The sequence below is a fragment of the Pituophis catenifer genome, unplaced genomic scaffold, assembly GCF_029215685.1.
Source record: "Pituophis catenifer annectens isolate HBS135680 unplaced genomic scaffold, rPitCat1.0.hap2 SCAF_13, whole genome shotgun sequence".
Taxonomy (NCBI): Eukaryota; Metazoa; Chordata; class Lepidosauria; order Squamata; family Colubridae; genus Pituophis; species Pituophis catenifer.
The window spans coordinates 5,382,238-5,402,314 of record NW_027256893.1 but is presented as its reverse complement, the minus strand read 5'-3'; the positions used below and the strand labels follow the sequence as shown (position 1 = coordinate 5,402,314).

The 20,077-nt window shown below is 45.7% G+C and overlaps 1 protein-coding gene across 1 annotated transcript; it reads left to right on the top strand.

Moving 5' to 3' along the window:
• The first annotated feature begins 429 nt into the window (after positions 1–429).
• HERPUD1 (homocysteine inducible ER protein with ubiquitin like domain 1) lies at positions 430–19,781 on the top strand. Its single transcript, XM_070953216.1, is given in 10 exon segments — positions 430–649; positions 4,510–4,587; positions 4,700–4,774; positions 6,828–6,955; positions 8,919–9,038; positions 10,613–10,957; positions 12,700–12,757; positions 12,759–12,818; positions 17,454–17,504; positions 17,507–19,781. Coding segments are annotated over 10 exon segments (1,179 nt in total). The 5' UTR covers positions 430–499; the 3' UTR covers positions 17,621–19,781.
• Positions 19,782–20,077: the final 296 nt, after the last annotated feature.

Here is a 20,077-nt window from a genome sequence, read left to right as displayed (position 1 = left end):
AGCAACCTAATTTTAGCTTAGCCTTGTTTCTTATGGGAACGCAACAGCAACAGTAAACACGGTTACGAAACGCGGAAAGGCTGCAGACGTTGGTGGACTTCAACTCCCTTCCACCCCCGCCGACCAAGCCGGCGGCAAGGAATTATGGGAGTGGTAGTTCAACAGGTGACGGCCGTGCTCACCACCAACCAAAGATCAACTTCCCGCCTCCGGATTGACAAGTCGCGTTCGGCCTCCTCCCCGCCCTATCGCGTTTTCCCTTCCATCTTTTCCCGCTTCTGATAGGTCCACGTCCCGGCGCGAGGCCGTTCCGACGGCCAATCCCCGACGGCCACAGCGACGTCGCCACAATACGAGAGGCGTGGCCTGAGCCGCCCGCGAGGCTATAAAAGCAACCGCCGTCGCTCCAGAGGCCGCTGTCGTCGTCGAGTGAGGAGGGTGTTTTGTTTTTTTGTGCGGGGGAGCGGAAGGGTGTTTTGTTTGTTTGAGGCCTGAGAGGATGGAAAGCCAGCAAGCCGACGAGGAGGAGGTGGGTCTCGTCGTCAAGAGCCCCGCGCAGCGCCACCCGGACTTGCTCCTGTCGGCCCGGCGCTCCTGGAGCGTCCGGCGCCTCAAGGCGGAGCTGCGACACCTTCACCCGGATGAACCGGTGAGATCTGAAACGCGCATGCGCGCTCGCCTGTCTCCTCTCCCTTTTCCCCTTAAATGCGCATGCGCGCTCGCCCATCTCTCTCTCTTTTCTCTCCCCTCCCCCGAGCGAAGTGGAGCCTCCTCGGACGGGCGCAGTCTATCCCACTTAGGTTTCCTGGCTGGGGATGGCGTGCCAAGACATTTGCGGGCCTCGGGGTGTGTTTCTAGGGAGGGGCCCGACGACGAAGGTTGGATTTTTTTGGGGGGGGGATAAGATTTGGAAAGCAGCTTTTTCTGACTTGGGGGTCCCCGAGATGGGCTTGGGAGTCCTTTCCCCCCCCCACCCCTCATGGGAGTTGTCCCCTTGCCAGCATGGAAGCCCTTTGGACTTTCTCCGACGTGGTAATGGGGTTGGGATAGTCTTGAGTCTCCTCCCCGCTTGGTCTCCTTCCCCCCCTTTTTTTTTTGGGTGGGTGGGGGCTTCGTGACTCGCGCCTGCTCTGTGGGGATGGAGCTCCTGAGCAAGTGCAGAGTGCATTTCCTGCGCTGGGGTTGCAATTCAGAGTCGTCCAAAGGTTGCATTTGAAGAAAGCGGGGGGGGGGGGGGTTGTTAAAAATAATAAATGCACGGTTCTTTTGCAGGATTGTGGTTTATTGCAGTGCTTTTTCTGAGCATGCACAGAGTGCATTGGCTCTGGCCCGTGTTTGCATCTGGGGGGGAAAAAAAATTGGCCTGCAGTGTTGATTTTATCCCCAGTGTCTTTCTGAGAAAAATGCCCAGGCGGGTAGCAATTCTAGGAAGTTGCTTTTCTCCGAAATGGATTTTGTCATTCCGGTTTGTGGATTTCCTGGTGGTGTCCCATCCCAGGGCTAAACAGGGTCTCTTGACTTTATCAGGTTTTATCAACTCCTGGACTTGGAGCAATCCTGTATAAATAATTTTAAAGGAATTTCTCAGTCAATGATCTTTGCCTGCTGTGCTCACCATAGGATGTCCTGTATGAATTTGAATTTTCTTCTTTTAAAGGAAAAATCTTGAGTAATGGGCAAGGAATTATCCTGATGATTATTTTTTTTTTTACCCCTTTTGTGTTAGGTTTGGCTGTCGAAGGCGTTCCAAAACACACACACAAAATCCTTGCTGTGTGGGTTGGCTCTGTGGAGAGAAGCAGCCTGGCCCACTTTCCCTGCAATATTTTCATGGAAATTATTAATATTGTTTAGAATGATGACATTTTGCTGGGCGTGTTGGGTGCTTTGGTTTGAGAACAGTTAGTCAGTGGAATGGCTTGTTTCAAGACATTGTGGGTGCCCCATCACTGGAGGTTTTTTTTTTTTTAAGAGAGATTGGATAGCCATTTGTCTCTGCTTGAGCAGAGGGCTGGACTGGAAGACCTCCAGGGACCCTTTCATCTGTTATTGAAAGTAATGATCTGATTAATAGAATATTTCCTTGTGGCGTCTGTCTGTCTTGCTTGTGAGAATTGTAGCTTTCCAGGACATGCCTTTTCCCCATCAGTAATCAGAACATTTACTATAAAACATTTATAGACTAGGTCATCTGAATGGAAAAAGAAATAACATTTTGTCCTTGGTACTCTATATATTTCAATTCCCCCACCCCAAAAAAAAACTTCCTGTGTACAACTTCTGTTGCTTGCTGTTCATATTCAGAAATTTTAGACTCTCTTTCCAAAGCTAATGCTCGAAGCAGAAAAAAATATATACTTTATGATTGCTTTTTTTGTATCTCTCCTACAAAGCAAAGTTACCTTGGCACTATTTGCTTTGCAAAGCAGATGATGCAACTGAGAGCCAACTGCCAGCATTTTCTTTGTTTGAAGTTGTTTAAAAGATAACTCAAAAGGAGAAGAAGAGGTTTCAGTACGGGTTTCATAATTAATGTTTGTGTGTTTCTATATTTTGGAAACTTCTTTGCCTGATATTGACAAGGTTAAATGCTTTGGCCATGTAATAACAAGATAAGGCTGGGTTGGAACTGCCTACATCTTGCCTGGTGGAACAGGATTGAAAGTAATATTTATTCATTTATTTATTTATTGGTTCGATTTATATGTTGCCCTTCTCCAGAGACTCAGGGCAGCTTACAATGTGTTAAGCAATAGCCTTCATACTTTTGTATATACCTGCTTAGGGCTTTCACGCCTCCCCCCCAGCGGTGTTCTTTTTTATACAAAGTCAGCTTATTGCCCCCACAATCCGGGTCCTCATTTTACCTACCTTAGAAAGGATGGAAGGCTGAGTCAATCTTCAGCCTGGTGAGAATTGAACTTGCAGTAATTTCAGGCTGCTGGTGCTACTTAACAGCACTTTAGTCTGCTGCACCACCAAGGCTCTTTTTAAATAAAGGTTTTCATTGCATGCAGCAGGGAAGGCAAAGGAATAAAAAAAAAAGGATCTTAAAAACCAATGCAAGAGGTTGTTTTAATACACAATGTCCCAAGGCTGAATGGTGCGTGTGAGCTTTCCCAGAATTTGGGAAATTATCTGGCAGCAACGTCATTTCCCCCCCCAAGGCCACTGGTGAGGTAGGCTGGCTGGTGCAGCTCCATGTCGCCCATTGCCCATCTGTTTTGGCCTTCCGTGCCAGCTTAGTTCAGTTGACCTCTTGGGAACCCTGACCTGAAACATAGGCGTGTTAAGACCCTTTCTGCTTTGAGTTTGTGTTCAATGTTCTGCCCAAGGATTTCTTTAGAGAAGTTTGGAGCAGGGAAATGAGTTCTACTCTGCCCATAAAACACTGCCAACCCTACAAAACCCAAGGTGCAGAACAGCCAGTTCCCCAGATTGATAGCCTCCACATTTGTGTGTTGTGTTTGTGTGGGAGCTGCTTGTCAACACCTTTGAAAGTTGTCTGGTTGAGGAAGGCCAGTACTGGTATAAACCAGTCTTTAAATCTAAAACAATGCAGTGAATTTCTAAGGATAGTGCCTTGGCTTATAAAGACAAACCATGGGGTTATCTGAAGGTTAAGAGGCCTATAGAAACCTATTTTTAGGGGCTAATTAGTAATCAAAGAAAAGTTTACATGACAAAGCTTTCCTGAAAGGTATCACTGATTAACATCAATGCCTGCCAATTTGGCCTTGGTTTGGTAATGTCTGCAGAAAGCTGGTTTTCTTTCAAGGTGTTCAGTCTTAGCCATAATGTTGCTCTGATCAGAAGCAGGAGTCAATCTTTTAATACTTCTTTAAAAAAAGAAAATAAAGGAAAGGATACAAAAAGACATCTAAAAATATATACAGGTAGTCCTTGGCTTACCACAATTGAGTCTAAAATTTCTGTTGCTAAATGAAGCAGTTAAAAGTGAATTTTGCCTCATTTTACGTCCTTTTGTGCCACAGTTAGTAACATGTTAAGTGAATCTGGCTTCCCCATCAGTTACTGAGCATCTGAAATTTTGATCCCATGACAATAGGGATGCTGCAACAGTGTGGAAAATGGTCATTAAAAGCCACTTTTTTCTCCGCTGTTGTAACTTTGAACAGTCACTAAATGAATTGTTGTAAGTGATTTTACTGTGGTTTCATTACGTGCAGCCTTCTCCTTCTGTAAACTCTTTTGTGCAATTGGTGTTTGATTTAGCTGCTCTTAAGCCTATTGATGAAAGACAAAATCTGCCTGTGCAGCTCAGCCACAGGAAACAACTGGAACCCAGCAGTAATCTCACTCAAAGGGGAAATATTTTCCTCTTGAGAAGTGACCTAAAGGTCATTGCTCAGCTGGTTTTCCAGAGAATCAGCTGCTTATAATTTACAACAACAAAAAAACCGCATACTTGCACATTTACAAGAATGAGGAATCTTGTTCTGGAAAAAGATTTTTAAAACTGGTTTTTTTCCCCCCCTCCCTTCAAAGCCTGAAGAGGCTCAGAGGTTGATCTACTCTGGAAAGTTGTTGCCCGACCATCTTTTCCTGCAAGAAGTCCTCACCAAGGTACGTGGCGTATGCCCTGCCAGCCTTTTCCTTTCAGCAATCCATGGAGCATCAAGGAAATGTGCTCCCCCCAGATGGCTTTTGAAACGTTAATTAATGCTTTCTGTTTCAGCAGGAGACGCTTCACGCTCTTCATTTGGTGTGCAACTCCAAGAATCTGCCCACGATGCCAGGAGCTGACATGAAGGTATTGAAAAGCGGCCATTTAAGGTGTTAGCTTTAATCACTGACTTTGGGGATCAGATGTTCTGTGATCTGGGCAAGATTTTTATATTGTACCAGCCCGTTATGGGGATTTTTGGGTGGGGGCGGGGACAGGTGCCAAACAGGTACAGATAATGACTGGATGTAAGATCTTCCAGGTGAACCGCCTTGAAGGGATGGTTAGGTTTCCTTGACCAGCAGTGCTGAAAGCAGGGATTTGGGTCTGTAGAAGATCATTGTTGTGGCCTGCCAGTGGAGCTGGCTTCAGACTCTCAGGATGAGGAGGTTGGGGAAGAACTTGGGCCAGTTCTGGAGTCTGGGGAAGACTGATGGATGCTCAGTGTCAGAGCCAGAGCCATCCAACATTTCCCAGCCAATGGAGAGGCAAGCTGCCTTTGGAGGCTGAGATGAGTGAGGAGGAAGAACAGCTGGGGCCTCTTCCAGATGCACGTATGCGCAGAGCAATTAGGAGAGGTGAACAACGGAGGACAAGGAGTCGACTCGGGAAGCAAAGCACCCGTAGACGCTGAATGGCTCCTCCCTGGCTGGGGAATAAATAGAAGGAAAGGGGAGTGGTGGTCGTAGGAGACAACCGTTCGTACTTCTGAAGATTTTTCTCATTGTGTTTTGTGCTACAAAGACTGCTTGCTGGGAGCTCCTGGAAGGACTATTGCCTGGACTTTTCGGTGTGTGAATGCCATTAATTCACAGGAGATAAATAAAGAGGGGTTTTCCGGGACAAGCAGTCTGTTTCTTGCTTCTGCAAAGGCTGGATCCGAACAGTCATTCTAAGACAAGTTTCTTAAGCTTGGCAACTTTAAGATGTGTGGGCCTCAATTCCTAGAATTCCCCAGCCAGGCATGCCTTCCTAAGGTCCATGCATCTTAAAAGTTGCCATGCTTAAGAAATAAATGTTCTAGGATGTCAGAAAGTAGCCAACTGATACAGAGACTGAGCTCACAGGAAGCCCAGGCATAGTTCCAGTTCTGTTTTGTTGATCACAGCGATCCAATTTCCATATTACATTCCATGTGTTTGGCTTAACAGAACGGGCGAGCTCAGCCATGATTCTATAGGTTGAATAGAGACATTAGGGAAGACCAAACTTCGTGGTCTCAAGAAAGGGGTGGCTTTTTCAACAACTGAGTTAACCTTTCCTCATTACCTTTGATTTCCCAACAAGATGGGGACCCCAGAGTGGGCTGGAGCCCATTAAATGGCTGTATTGTCGCTGCGGTGTCAGGGATTATTTTTTATATGGTGTTTTTATATCCTTATAATCTGTCTTGGGTCGCCATGTGCGACTTAGGCGGCGATATAAATTTTCTAAATAAATTCTAAATAAAATAGATAAAAGTGGTATGTCTGGTTGGAAAAAAGGAAAGGGATAAAAGATTAGGAAATAAAGGAAACGACCAAATATAGAAAGAGGAATGTAAACCACATACATAGGTCAATCAAGAATTGTAAAGATAGACAGAAAAGATAGACCAAACAAGGTGGAGTCAAATTGTAAATGAAATTATACAGTTGCGATAAATTGGACATGTATGTAAATTTATGTTTATATGTTTTGTGTGTTTTACTGTTTTGTTCGGTTTGTATTTATAAATAAAAACCTTTTTTAAAAAAATAGAATCTTTTGCTTTAGAGCAGGGGTGTCAAACTGGATTTCCTTGAGGGCCGCATCAGGGTTGTGTTTGACCTTGGGGGGCTGGGGTGGGCGTGGCCAGCTCAATGTCACTCATGTCGGTGCCTGTGGCCCAAGCTCCCATTTTTGGCTGGGACGGCCTCCTGCAACCCTCGGCCAACAAAAACAGAGCTCGGGAGGCACCATGGGCCGGTCCTTCATTATTTTCAAGGGCAGGCCGTGGGCCAGATCTAAGCACCCCACTGGCTGGATCCGGCCCCGGGCCTTGAGTTTGACACATCTGCTTTAGAGGGCTACTTATGAGAGTCTGAAATGGAGCTGAATACCTGGAACAGACCTTTTGAAGCCTGTTTTAAAATGCAGCGGTAAATTTTTGGTGGTTTAGGAGGCTGAAGCCAAGGAGCAGTCCACAGCATTGGGCCAAAATCTTACGGACCTTCCTCCAAGGTCTGCTCCCATCCAAGGACAGTCTGCCCCAGACCCGCCTGTGACCACAGAGGAAGCTGACACGAGGTACGTTTGTGCATCCCAAGTTCTTATTTTGTGGGGCGAAGAACAGAAACATCCGTGATCTGACGATGAAATTTCTCCATCATCCAGGTAGAGTTGTCTGGAAATTTGAGTCATAGCAACTGGATGCTTCTTTTCTTTCTTGGTTTGAAACGGGTCCAGGTGCCATGACTCAACTTGCAGTCGTCTGTAATTTGAATTCCAGGCTCAGTAACTTTATAGGCAGAGCCACGTAGATTTCCTGGCCTCGGTACAGGAGCCGCCTGGTTACTCCTGGGATGTGTGTTTGCTTCTCCAAGTTCTGGGATTTCATCTTTGTATATATCCCATCAATGCCTCAGCTGTGTTTCGTTTTCCACAATCTGTTAAATTCAGCTAGGTGTTGCCACGTAAGACTCAGAGAGTAGATGGGACTTCCTTAGTTTGATTTGTATCCCGCCTTTATTATTTTTACAAATAACTCAAGGCAGCTAACGTGTCCAGTACACCTTCCTTCTCCTAGTTTCCCCACAACCACAAAACTCTGAAATGAGTTGAGGTGAGAGAGAGATTGGCCCCAAATCATTCAGCTGGCTTTCATAGCTAAGGTGGGACTTGAACTCATGGTCTCCTGCTTTCTAGCCTGGTGCCTGAACTGTTACACCAGGCTTGTCCAACCTTGGCAATTTTTTAAGATTTTTCGGATTTCAGTTTCCAGAATTCCCCAAACAGCCATGGTTGGGGAATTCTGGGAATTGAAATCCATGGTTGCCAAAGTTGGACAAACCCTTCGGTGGACCAGATTTGTGCTCTCTTTAGACTTAAACCCTTGTGCCAAATTATGAATTATCACCCCAGCACCAGAGAATCCATTAAGAGTTTTCTGATCAGAGGGCTGTCTACATGTCTTTCCTTTTTATCATTGGAAGAGGGTGACTCCTAGGCCTCTTTTTCATTGGTTGATGTTTATAGGAAGAAGAAAACCAGGACAAATTTTCCTTCCACCCTCTTCCTGAGGCCAAAGCCAAGACCGAAATAAAGGCTGGGTGTGAAGCTACATTCCTGTTTATGAAATTGGCTAGTAGTTAAGCACTTTTCTTCCATGAACTAATGGAACAAGCTGACTGTAATGTTAAATTTTTGTGGGTGAGGGTGGTACATAAACAGAAATTCTTTGTTGAGAGCTTACGGCATTACTTTACAAAAACCCTTGTTAAAGGTCTTTAAAGGAGGGAGGAAAATATAGGTGGTCCTGGACTTACGACTAGCCGCTTAGCAACTGCAACAGACACTTCCCTCCCTAAAATATGACTTATGATCCTGTTTTGATGTTCTGGCATAGTGGCATCCCCCTTGGTGCAATCACACGATCACATTGGGGTGCTTGGCTTGAATTTACAGAGTTTTGCAGCAGGCCAGGTTACCTGACCATGATTTACGACGGTTTGGCAGGAAACCAGCATTTACAGGTAGTCCTTGACTTGGGACCACGATTTGAGCCCCAAATCTTTGTTGCTAAGTTGAGACAGTTGCTAAGTTGTTCAGTGAGTTCTGCCCCATTTTATAATCTTTCTAGCCACAGTTGTTAAGTGAATCTGGCTCCCCCATGGACTTTGCTTGTCAAAAGATTGCAAAAAGGGATCATGTGATCTCAGGTCATAAATACAGGTTAGTTGCCATGTGTTCAATGACCCTGGGATGCTGCAACCGTCATAAATATGAGCCAGTTGCCAAGCAGCTGAATTTTGATCCCATGACAATGGGAATGCTGCAACGATCGTAACTGTGGAAAACAGTCATAAGTCACTTTTTCAGTCACTAAATGAACTGTTGTAAGTCGAGGACTACCTGTACTTCAGATTTCTGGCAAGAAACAACCCATAGCAAATGATGGGTTGACTTAATGACCACCACAAAAACAGTCGTAACCTTAGGTCTATTCAATCATAGTTTAACGACGACCTTCTGTCTGTATCTTCTCCACCAGATCTCCGGTGACTCCGCATCCTTTTCAAGCCATGAGCTCCAGTTACTCCTCCTACACCACGTATCATATGCTGCAGCTCTGGTTCCATCAGCTCTACACAAGGCAATACTACATGCAATAGTAAGTTTCACCTGTAATCTCTCTTCTATGTCCGAAGTCACATACTAAGCCTTTCGTAGCATGTGAAATTCACGTTTTTCAAAATAACTTTCCACTAATACGAAGCTGTCAGTACAGGTGAACAAGGTCGGTGTTTTGAGAATGTCTGCGCTGGCTTTACAACAATCCACCAAACGTTAATAGAAAAAATGACAGGTGGGTAGAGACAACATATAGAAAAGTAATTTTAAAAAAAGTTAAGACTGTAAATTGCCCCGGGTGGCAAAAAAAAATCTTCTTTTGTGCAAGTCATTTGGACCCAACAAATCTTTTAGCCACAATTGCAATAATGGAAGAATTTTTGCAATTTTCATAGGGAGTTCAGTAGGCCAGTGTTTCTCTACCATGTCAATTTTTTCAATTTTAATTTTTTATTTTGAATACAAATAATACAAACATAACACATATAAATCTAAATACAAAAAAAGGGGAAAAATACAAATATTACAGTGCACCCCCTGGAGACTATTTTTCCCCCTTATATTTCTTCTATAACGATCAAGAGATATACAATATATTCCTATTGTGCTCTTATCCTCTCCAAAACAACATATATTCTTGAGTAGGTTTATTCCCTTTGCCTTCCACCAATACTGTTTATATAACCCCCCCCATATTTCATTATAATTGTCTACCATGTCATTTTTTTAAAAAAAAACCCAGTTTTTATTGGTTTATAATGCAGCATGCAAAGGATATGCAAAAATAAATAGGGAAGGGAAAAGTGAGGGAAAGAAAAAAAAGACATTGATTTCCTACTCCCTTTGGTGCAATAGAATAAGGCATTAAACCTCAACTTTATACTTCAACTTTACTTAAATTTATACTTACATAGTGTAAACTAGCCATTTCTATAATAACAAATCTCTAATCAGTATAACCCAAAATCAAAGCTTTTTTAAGATTTGCAGACTTCAACTCCCAGAATTCCTCAGCCAGCAACCCCCCCCAAAGAGCCGAGGTGGCGCAGTGGTTAGAGTGCAGTACTGCAGCTACTTCAGCTGACTGCTAGTTCAGCAGATCAGTGGATCAAATCTGACCGGCTCAAGGTTGACTCAGCCTTCCATCCTTCCGAGGTGGGTAAAATGAGGACCCAGATTGTCTTTGGTGTAAGCCGCCCAGAGTCCTCGGAGAGTGGGCGGCATAGAAATATGAATAATAAAATAAATAAATAAATAAATAAATGTTACAATTTAGAACAGGGGTCTCCAACCTTGGCAACTTTAAGACTTGTGGACTTCAACTCCCAGAATTCCTCATCCAGCAAATAGGGACTTGAAATCTACAAGCCTTAAGGTTGCCAAGGTTGGGGACCCCTGATTTTAGAATGCATTTGGATTTCACCAGCTGCTGCCCTAATGCTATCAGTATTTCGTAGTCATGCTTTTCTTTCAGCACAAGAGGAGTGTTTTTTAATGTCCCTTTCTCTCTCTCTCTCTCTCCTCTCTCTCTCTCTCTCTCTCTCTCTCCCCCTCTCTCTCTCTCTCTCTCTCCCTCCCTCTCCCTCTCTCTCTCTCTCTCTCTCTCTCTCTCAGCATGGTTGCCAATGCTCATTCGGGTGACTTGACCTCTGCCCGAAGTTCCCAGGAGATCTCGGTGGCTCCGGTGAACCCACCGGCTCCTCTCCCCGGTCCGTTTCCTGCCGAAAACCCCCCCGTAGATCAAAACGCTCCCCCTCAAGCCAACCCCGGAGTGAACCCCAACCTGCGCATGAATGCCCAGGGTGGACCCCTCATGGAGGAAGACGACGAAGTCAACCGCGATTGGCTGGACTGGCTCTACTCGGCAACCCTCTTTTACGTCTTCGTCAACATTGTTTACTTTTACTCCAGTATGAGCAGGTTCCTCTTGGTGATGGCCGGCACCCTCCTCATGTACCTGTGAGTCTGCTTGGGCGGCTGGGCAGGAAAGGGGGGGGGCAAGGGGCTGGTTTCTGCACATGGATGCTGAGCTTGTTGATCAAAAGGTCGGTAGTTCAGTGGTTCGAATCCCGAGGGCCGCATAACGGGGTGAGTTCCCGTGACTTGTCCCAGCTTCTGCCAACCTAGCAGTTCGAAAGCACGTAAAAAATGCAAGTAGAGAAATAGGGACCACCTTTGGTGGGAAGGGAACAGCGTTCCGTACACCTTTGGCATTGAGTCATGCCGGCCACATGACCATGGAGACGTCTTCGGATAGCGCTGGCTCTTCGGCTTTGAAACAGAGATGAGCACCGCCCCCTAGAGTCGGGAATGACTAGCACATATGTGCGAGGGGAACCTTTACCTGAATCTTATTTAGGTAGTCCTTGACTTACAAGTCATTCATTTAGTGGCTGTTTAAAGTTAACAGTGGCACTTAAAAAAAGCGACATGACCTTTTTTCACACTTAACCACCACTGCAGTATTCCCCCTGGGCACGTGGTCACAATTCGGACAATTGGCATGTACAGTCAGTCCTCGACTTACAATAGTTCATTTAGTGACCATCCCAAGTTGCAACAGCCCTGAAAAAGTGACTTATAACCATTTTTCACATTTACAACCATTGCAAGCATCCCCAGGGGGGGTCACGTGATCAAAATTCAGACACTTGGCAACTGACTGATATTTATGACTCAGTGTCCCGGGGTCACGTGATCCCCTTTTGCGACCTTCTGCCAATCAAAAGTCAATGGGGGAAGCCAGATTCACTTAACAACCTCGTGACTAACTTAACAACTTGCATTGATTCGCTTAACAAACGTGGCAAGCAAGGAGGTAAAATTGGGCAAAATTTACTTCGCAAACGTTTCACTTAGCAGCAGAAGTTCTGGTTCTAAGCCAGATTCATGACGGTATCAGGTATGCCTCCTTTCAGTACCCAAGAAAGAAAAACCCCGGCTCCATTTTCATAGAGGAAGGTACTTTTACTGAGTATGAACTGAATGCAACCAAAATAAAGCAAGATCTGAGGCAATAGGCGCGAAAATGAGATATAGAAAGCATCCTTAAAACCCTCCCCCAATCGTCCAGTCAGGATTATCCAATCCACATCCCCGCAAGGGGTCCTGTGGGGTGCAGCTTCCGATGGCTCCATCCTCCTGGTATGCCACGACGGTTGACCTTGAGTAGTTATCAGTGCGCCTCCCAGCAGCAGAGAAACACTGAGGAAAATTTACTCCAATTTTTACCCCACCAGCTCACTTCCCCCCTTCCAAATATCCAGACAGCCCCCCCTCCCCCCCGTTACAATGGCAGCCGTAGCAAGCAAGTAATATAAAGGTGGAGACTGACAGACGGTTGCATCATCCCGGGGTCATGTGATCCCCTTTTGCGATAAAGCAAAATCAATGCGAAAGGCCAGATTCACTTAACAGCTGTGGCAGGAATGGTTATAAAAGGGGGCAAAACTCAGTAACTGTCTCGCTTGGCTCAAGACAATTTTGAGCTGGATAGTGATCATAAGTCAAGGACTTGCCTGTATTTGGAAGGAAATTTACCAGCAAATAGAGATGTTTGACTAGGCTGGAAGTCGGGAAGCATGCCGAAAAGGGCAGTGGCTGACCACTTCTCACTCACTGCTGCCCAAATAAAAAATAGAAGTTGGCTGCCACTCAAGAGGGTATTTTTTGCCTTTCTAACCAATGTCTTCTCTCCTTAGGCACCAGATTGGCTGGTTCCCTTTCAGGCGAAGGCCAGCCCAGGCCCTGCCACCAGTACCCCCCGAACAACGTTCCTGCCCAGGCTGCGGTTAATCAAGATCAGAATAACAATTTACAAGTAAGTTTTGTGCCGGACAGCATCATGAAGGTTTGGCTTCCAGAATGAACCTAGGGCCGTGATGGCGAACCTATGGCATGCGTGCCACAGGTGGCACACAGAGCCATATCTGTGAGCACGTGAGTGTTGCCCTAGCTCAGCTCCAGCGCGCATGCGTGCGCCGGCCAACTGATTTTCGGGCCTTCCGGAGGGCCTCCAAGGGATATGGGGAAGGCTGTTTCTGCCCTCCCCAGGCTCCAAGGAAGCCTCTGGAGCCTGAGGAGAGCGAAAAAACAGGCCTTCCGGGCCCACCGTGCCATCGTGTGCCAAAAGCAGGGTATTGCGCACGCGGGGGGGGGGATTGAATTATGGGTGTGGACGCATGCGTGCTCCCCCCACTTGTGGCATGCGACGGCAAAAAGGTTAGCCTAGGGTGTACAATGTGCTGGTTCAGTAGGGCCTTCTTTCCATGCCAACTGTGTTTAAGGGTTCAAACTCCCTTTGGAATACAATTGGGCTCTTGCAGGGCATTTCAGGTGATCTTCGGTTTACAACCATTCATTTAGTGACCAGTTGAAGAAGTTACAGCCGCGTTGGAAAAAAAGTGACTTATAACCATTTTTCACATTAAAAAACCATTCCAGCATTCACGTGATCACAATTTGGATGTTTGGCAAGTGTTTCGTATTTATGACGGTTGCACTGGCTCACACGATCGATTCCCTTTTGCGAGCTTCTGACAAGCAAAGTCAGTGGGGAGGCCGGATTCATTTAACAACCGTGTTGCTAGCTGAAGTGACTCCCTTAACAGCGGCGGCAAGGAAGGTTATAAAATGGGACAAAACTCAACTTTTTTGGGGTCAACTATGGTCTTTAGTTGAGGATTAACCATGCCTGGAAGTGCAGCATCAGAACTGGAAATCGCTTGGGGCTGTTTCCAAGGTGATTTGGCCTCCAGACAGACCTGCTTTGTCTAACTTAATACATTTCAGGTTAGAGGACATTTGAAGTTAAGTCACTCAGGGATGTATTGAATCACAAGATGGGCTGGAAATAAATTTGATAAATAAATCCCCGACCATCCTTGGAACAGGAAGCGTGGCACAGCCAAAGAGGAACAACTGAACTGTTAACCTTATTGTCTCGAATGTTCAGTTCCTGGATTATGGAATTTGGCAGGTATCTGCCCTGTATCAACTGCCACTTGATATCCTTGTGTCACCTGTACGATAAACCCGAACAAGAGGCAGCTGCCCCATAATTGGCTAGCGATAGTGCTGTAACTCTACTGGAAGTATTTTACACATTTTATTTAGCATATTTTACATTTTCATTCGATTTTTTTATCCCAAAGGCGCTTTTTCAAGAGGCAACTGTAGTCTTCAGATTTTAGTTTAAGGAGGACACTGACTGGGACCTAAAGAAGGTCCGTAAAAATGGAGAAAGTTTGGAAAATGAAGGAAGGTTGAATGGGTTGGAGAGATGGAACGTAGAGAATGGTTGATCCAAAGGTGTTTTTTTCAAAAGGCAACTGGACTTTCTTGTATTTTCTTTTGAAGACGTTTCGCTTCTCATCCAAGAAGCTTCTTCAGCTCTGACAGGATAGTGGGGGATGGAAGGGTTTATATTCCTTGCGGACAAGCTGGTCATTTGAAGAATGACCTGTCAGAGCTGAAGAAGCTTCTTGGATGAGAAGCGAAACATCTTCAAAGAAAAACCAGAAAGTCCAGTTTGCCTCTTGAAAAAGCACCTCTGGGACAAACTTGACCTGGAGGACTGAGAATCTGCATAGACATTTTTATCCCACTTTTCTGACTTTATAAGTAACTTGAGGCAGCAAATGTATCTTAACACTCCTTCCTTCTCCTCTTTCCTCATAACAACCCTGTGAAGGTGGCTTGACTGGCCCAAGGTCACCCAGCCAGCTCTCATGCCCTAAAGCAAGAACTAGAACTCAGTTTCCTGGTTTTACTGAGCCCCAGCCCCTTAGCAACTAATTGAAAACTGGTTGGGTAGCATCAGCTTTTATTCTAGGTCATAGGGAAAGTTCCTTATTTAAACCACCCAGTTGGAGTTCAGCCTGTGGCACCGAGTTCTTTCAGCCTTGTGTGTTAAAGAAAACGGTGCCAGAAAAAATTTATCTTGCTCACCCTCTGGATCCTGCCAATGTAATACTCCAGTACAGAGGTGAAATGTAAAATTTGTTACTACCGGTTCTGTGGATGTGGCTGGGGGGGGGGGGGGATGTGACTGGGTGGGAGTGGCCAACTTTTTTTTTCTTTCTTACCTTTAAAAGTATTTTTTCTCCAACCTTAAGAGGTTGCAGGAAAAAAATGCTTTTAAAAGCCTCTGACGATCAGGCAACTCAGCTGGGATCATCAGAGGCTTTTAAAAGCATTTTTTTTTCTACAACCTCTTCAGCCGCGCAATCATCAGAGGCTTTTTTTTTTTTTACTTTTAAAAGCATTTTTTTCGGCCGAAGAGGTGGTAGAAAAAATGCTTTTAAAAGTAAAAAAAAAAAAAAAAAAAAGCAAGCCTCTGATGATTGCGCGGATCAGCTGGGCATTGGGGGGGAGAGGGATTTTTGCTACCGGTTTTCCGAACCACCCGCCTCCATCGCTCCCGGATCAGGCGATCCGGTCCGAACCGGGAGCATTTCACCCCTGCTCCAGTACGAGAATAATTTCATTAATACTCAGGATATTTGGGGCCAAAGTATCCTTAAAAGATAAGATTACAGGTAGTCCTTAGCTTATAACCATTTAGTGACCATTTGAAGCTATATCGGCACTGATAAAAGGGACATTACATGGCTGTTTTTCACACAGGCCTCCCCGTGGTCACCTGATCAAAAATCGGATGGTAACTGGTTCATATTTACGACAGTCCCGAGGTCGTATGATCGCTCTCTGCAACTTTCTGACAAGCAAAGTCAATTCACTTCCTCATGTTATTGTGAGCATGGCAAGAAAGGTCGTAAAACTGGGGCAAAACTCACTTAACGCTCTTGCTTAGTGGCAAAAATTTGGGGCCCAATTGTGGCCGTAAGTCGAGGACTACCTGCATGGGGTTTTCCCACATTGGAAGAGAGATTTGGAATCCCTTTGAACAAGACCTAGCTAGGTACAAGCAGTCCTCGACTTACAACCGACAACTCTTCGAAATCACAATAGACCCCGAAAAAGGGACTTCTCACCCAGTGTCAAAAGTTCTGCTGTCCGTGCCCCCCCCCCTTTCCCCCCCCAGGTCATTTGACCATGATTTACGCTTCTGGTGGAAACTGGACTTTACTATCAATTTCCTGCAAAAACTGCCCCATAGCAAATGAGTTTTCCATAACAATCGTGGGATTCGCTTAATGACCACAGTGTTTGCTTAACAACCACCTTCCAAAAAGGTAATATAATTAGATCTGGTCCTGGGGTGACTTATTTTATGACTGTCATGACGTACCACCATAATTGCGGGCACAACCTACATTCAGGAAATTTACGATGATGTAAAGTATAATAGGGTGCTTGCAGGGGATTTTGCCTAAATCTAAAATGTTCATTTTTTTTTTTTTTTAAAGAAAGAAAAAATGTTCAACTTCAGCCTAGTTCAGGGGTCTGCAACCTTAAACAACCTTGGACCCGTTTCCCACAGAAAAGAAAACATCGGGAGCCACAAAACCTGGGTGGGCGTGGCCAACTCGATGTCACTCCCTCCCACCAGTCACATGACTCACCCTAGCCACGCCTACCCAGCCGGTCATTAGGGTTAAAAAAAACACCGGAAACCACAAAATCCTTTTGATCTCTCTCTCTCCCCCCCCCTCCCTTCTCTCCCTCTCTGTATCTCTCTATGTCTCTCCTCTCCCTCTCTCTCTGTTTCTCTCTATATGTGTCTCTCCCTCTCTCTATATATCTCTCTGTCTCTGCCCTGGCCACTTCTCCATACTCCGCCCTCACCCTTACCCTCTCAGGCCAGGCGAGGGGTGACTGGGAGGGGAGGGCCAGCCAGTGGTGGGATCACCTGACAGGGAGCCACAGCAGAGGGTCCAAAGAGCTGCAGGCGGCTCCAGAGCCGCAGGTTGCTGACACCTGGCCTAGTTAAACCATACCAATAGTTGGAGATCACTAGGAGGAAGGATCTCCATGTAATTTATCTCCATGGATCTCCATGGCTTAGGACCTGGGTACCTACGAGACCGTCTTTTGCCACCAATAGCCTCCCACCGTCCAGTTCGTTCTCACAGGGAGGGGACTACTCAGGGTAACCGTCAGTCAAATTATGCCGACTGGCGACTCCCAGGGGGAGGGTCTTCTCTGTGAGGGCTCCAACCCTTTGGAATGAACTGCCCCCGGAGATACGGAATATCCCTGATCTCCGTGCTTTCCGCTGTGCCCTCAAGACCCTGATGTTCCAACAGGCGGGGCTAAACATATGAACGTGTGAATGATTTTTTAAATGTGATCTAATTCTGGGTTTTATTTAATTGACCAAACTAAGTAATAATTTTAATTAGCAATTTTATGATGTTTGTGTGTCTATATTTTTCTTGGCTGTACCCCGCCTTGAGTCCTATGGGAGAAAGGCGGTATAGAAATATAATAAATAAATAAATAAATAAATAAACTTACATTTTGTTTTTTGTTTTTTCTCCCCTTATCTCAGCAGGAGGAAAACCCAAGAGAACAAAATGAAACGGAGAATTCGGAGGCCGGCAGGGCGGCGAGAATCCGCCAGTTCCAGCGGTTTCCTTCGTGAGCACAGCTTGGCTTTTCTTCAAGACTTTCTTTGCCTCCCTCCTGCCAGAGGGGCCTCCAGCTGTGGCAAACTAACCGGGCACATAAAACTTCCTCTTTCCTCTTCTCCGGGCACGAGCTTGAATGTCCCAACGCGGCCGACGGTTGGTTGGATCAAAGAGGGCGAACATAAGACTTTTGAAGCTTAAAGACGGACGTGGCTGGACGCGCAATGAGATGCTAGCTCAGAGCTTCAAGGAACAATAGACCACCGAAGCCACGGCTCGAGAGAGCGGTGCGAGTTTTGTACCTCAGCTGCTTTGCGGGCCAAGTGCAAGAGAGGCAGAGTCCTTCTGCCAGGACCCACTTGATCCCAGTTGGATTGGATCTCGCCTACGCGCAAGTGTGCAATCTTGTGCAACCAGCATAGTTAGGAAAAAAAAACGACACGGGGGGAAGTTAATGCCAAAAATGAAGAAGAGCTGTTCTTAATTCCTGACAAACACGTGTAAAAGATAAGGTGTAAATAGATTTTCCACAGAAGGTTAACAGTTGAGCCTATTAATACTACACAGCGGAGGTGGGCAGCCAAAGCCCCCTTTTATTTACCACCTGCGGAAAAACTGGCATGGCTGGCTCAGGAGTTCTGGGAGTTGAGTCCGCAGGTGGTAAAAGGGGGCCTGGGTTGCCCAGCCATGCCACACAGTGTGGCAGAAAGTATTTTCCGAGGTTTCAAGCACGAGGGGGTTTCCTGTTTTTGCCAATTTAGCAAGTCAACATCGTGTCTGGACGCGTGTCTTCGGATCGATCAATTGCAAATAACGACTTCTTTCAAGCAGCTTTCTATTTTGCAGCAATCTACTTAAATCTATAAGTTCTTTTTTGTCATTACATTTCAAAGTTAAAAGAGAGAATGGGATTTGTGCAAAAGAAGACTTGGGAACGATCGTTCCCTCCCTCCCTTCCTCTCTCTTTCCTTCCCCTCCCCTCCCTCTCTCCTCTCTTCTCTCCCCCCCACTCTCTTTCCTTCCTTCCTCTCCCCTCCTTTCCTCTCTTCCCTCCCTCCCCCTCTCTCTTTCCTTCCTCTCCCCTCCTCTTTCCTCCCTTCCTCTCTCCTTTCCTCTCTTCCCTCCCTCCCTCTCCTCCTCTCTTTCCTTCCTCTCCCCTCCTCTTTCCTCCCTTCCTCTCTCCTTTCCTCTCTCCCCTCCCTCCCCCTCTCTCTTTCCTTCCTCTCCCCTCCTCTCCTTTCCTCTCTTCCCTCTCTTCCTCTCTCCTCCCTTCCTTTCTTCCCTCCCTCCCCTCCTCCCTTTCCTTCCTCTACCCTCCTCTTCTTCCCTCCCTCCCTCCCTTCCCATTTAAGGCTGATTCCCTGCAGGTTAGCCATACATATTGTGAATGAATAATTTGCTTTCTGGGATGCGAATTAAAAGAAAAAAACATTGGCCTGAATCTGAAGTCTGGTGGAGCATAACTCCTTGAACTTCCAACTGACACTTGGAAAAGGAGGGATATTTGGGTAGGTGACCTTTGCTCCTGAGTTGGGACAGTCCGAATCCCCCAGAGATGGGGCCAGAGTGAGTTAAGAGGGTCGCCCCAAATTACTGCAGCTGCTCATTTTGCAAATGGAAGTTTGAAACCCAGGCTGTGAGATTTCTAGCATCTTTTGATCAAAAAGATTGTGTGGGCCATGTTGGAAGCTGCAGTATAACATCAGAATTATAGCTGTGATGATGTGATTCATGACTGATGCAAATTATTTAAGTATTGAGTTTTGATGGCCTCATCGCATGTCTAGATGCCCAGAATTTCTATGGAGGGGAAAAATATTCTTCAACATCTGCATTTAACTTGGACATTTTAGTACAAGCAAAATAACATTCATTCTTTTGGATTTCTGATTAATTGGTCTGCTTACAATGCTCAGATTAATTCCCACCCACCCCCACCCCCTTAAGCCTCTCTGCCTGGAACTCCCTAGAATTGCATGATTTTTTTTCCAAAGTCATTCTTTTCCACTCAGGGATTATTTTGCATATAAAAACATTTTTCCCGTTTCTGTGTTTGGATTTCAGGATGATGACGAAATGGTGAGTTTTCGCTGTTGTGGATTGTAACATGGATGCTTTCTGTTTCTTATCTACTCAGATTTCATAAGGGCAGTCACGTGATGGCTGAACTTTTTCTTCCTTCCTTGTACATTATTAAACAAAGTTTAATATATGACAGCTTAATTTTATTAAACCAAGATTGTTTGCAAGTGTTTGGGGGTTATTGCATTGATAAGACTCCAAGGTTTTTAATTTCAGATGAAAGTGGGAAGCTGGCATGCCAGGAAGCAGTGCTTTTCATGTATCAGCATCTCCTCTAAACTTACACAAATTCATATGCCAGGGGTGTCAAACTCGAGGCCCGGAGGGGGTGGGGGTGGCCCAGATCTGGCCCACCAGGCCACCCTGGAAACAGCGAAGGACTTGCCCACAGAATGGCCCTCCCAAGCTCCATTTTGCTGTCTTAGGGTTGCAGGAGTCCATCGCAACGGAAAACAGCTGGCAA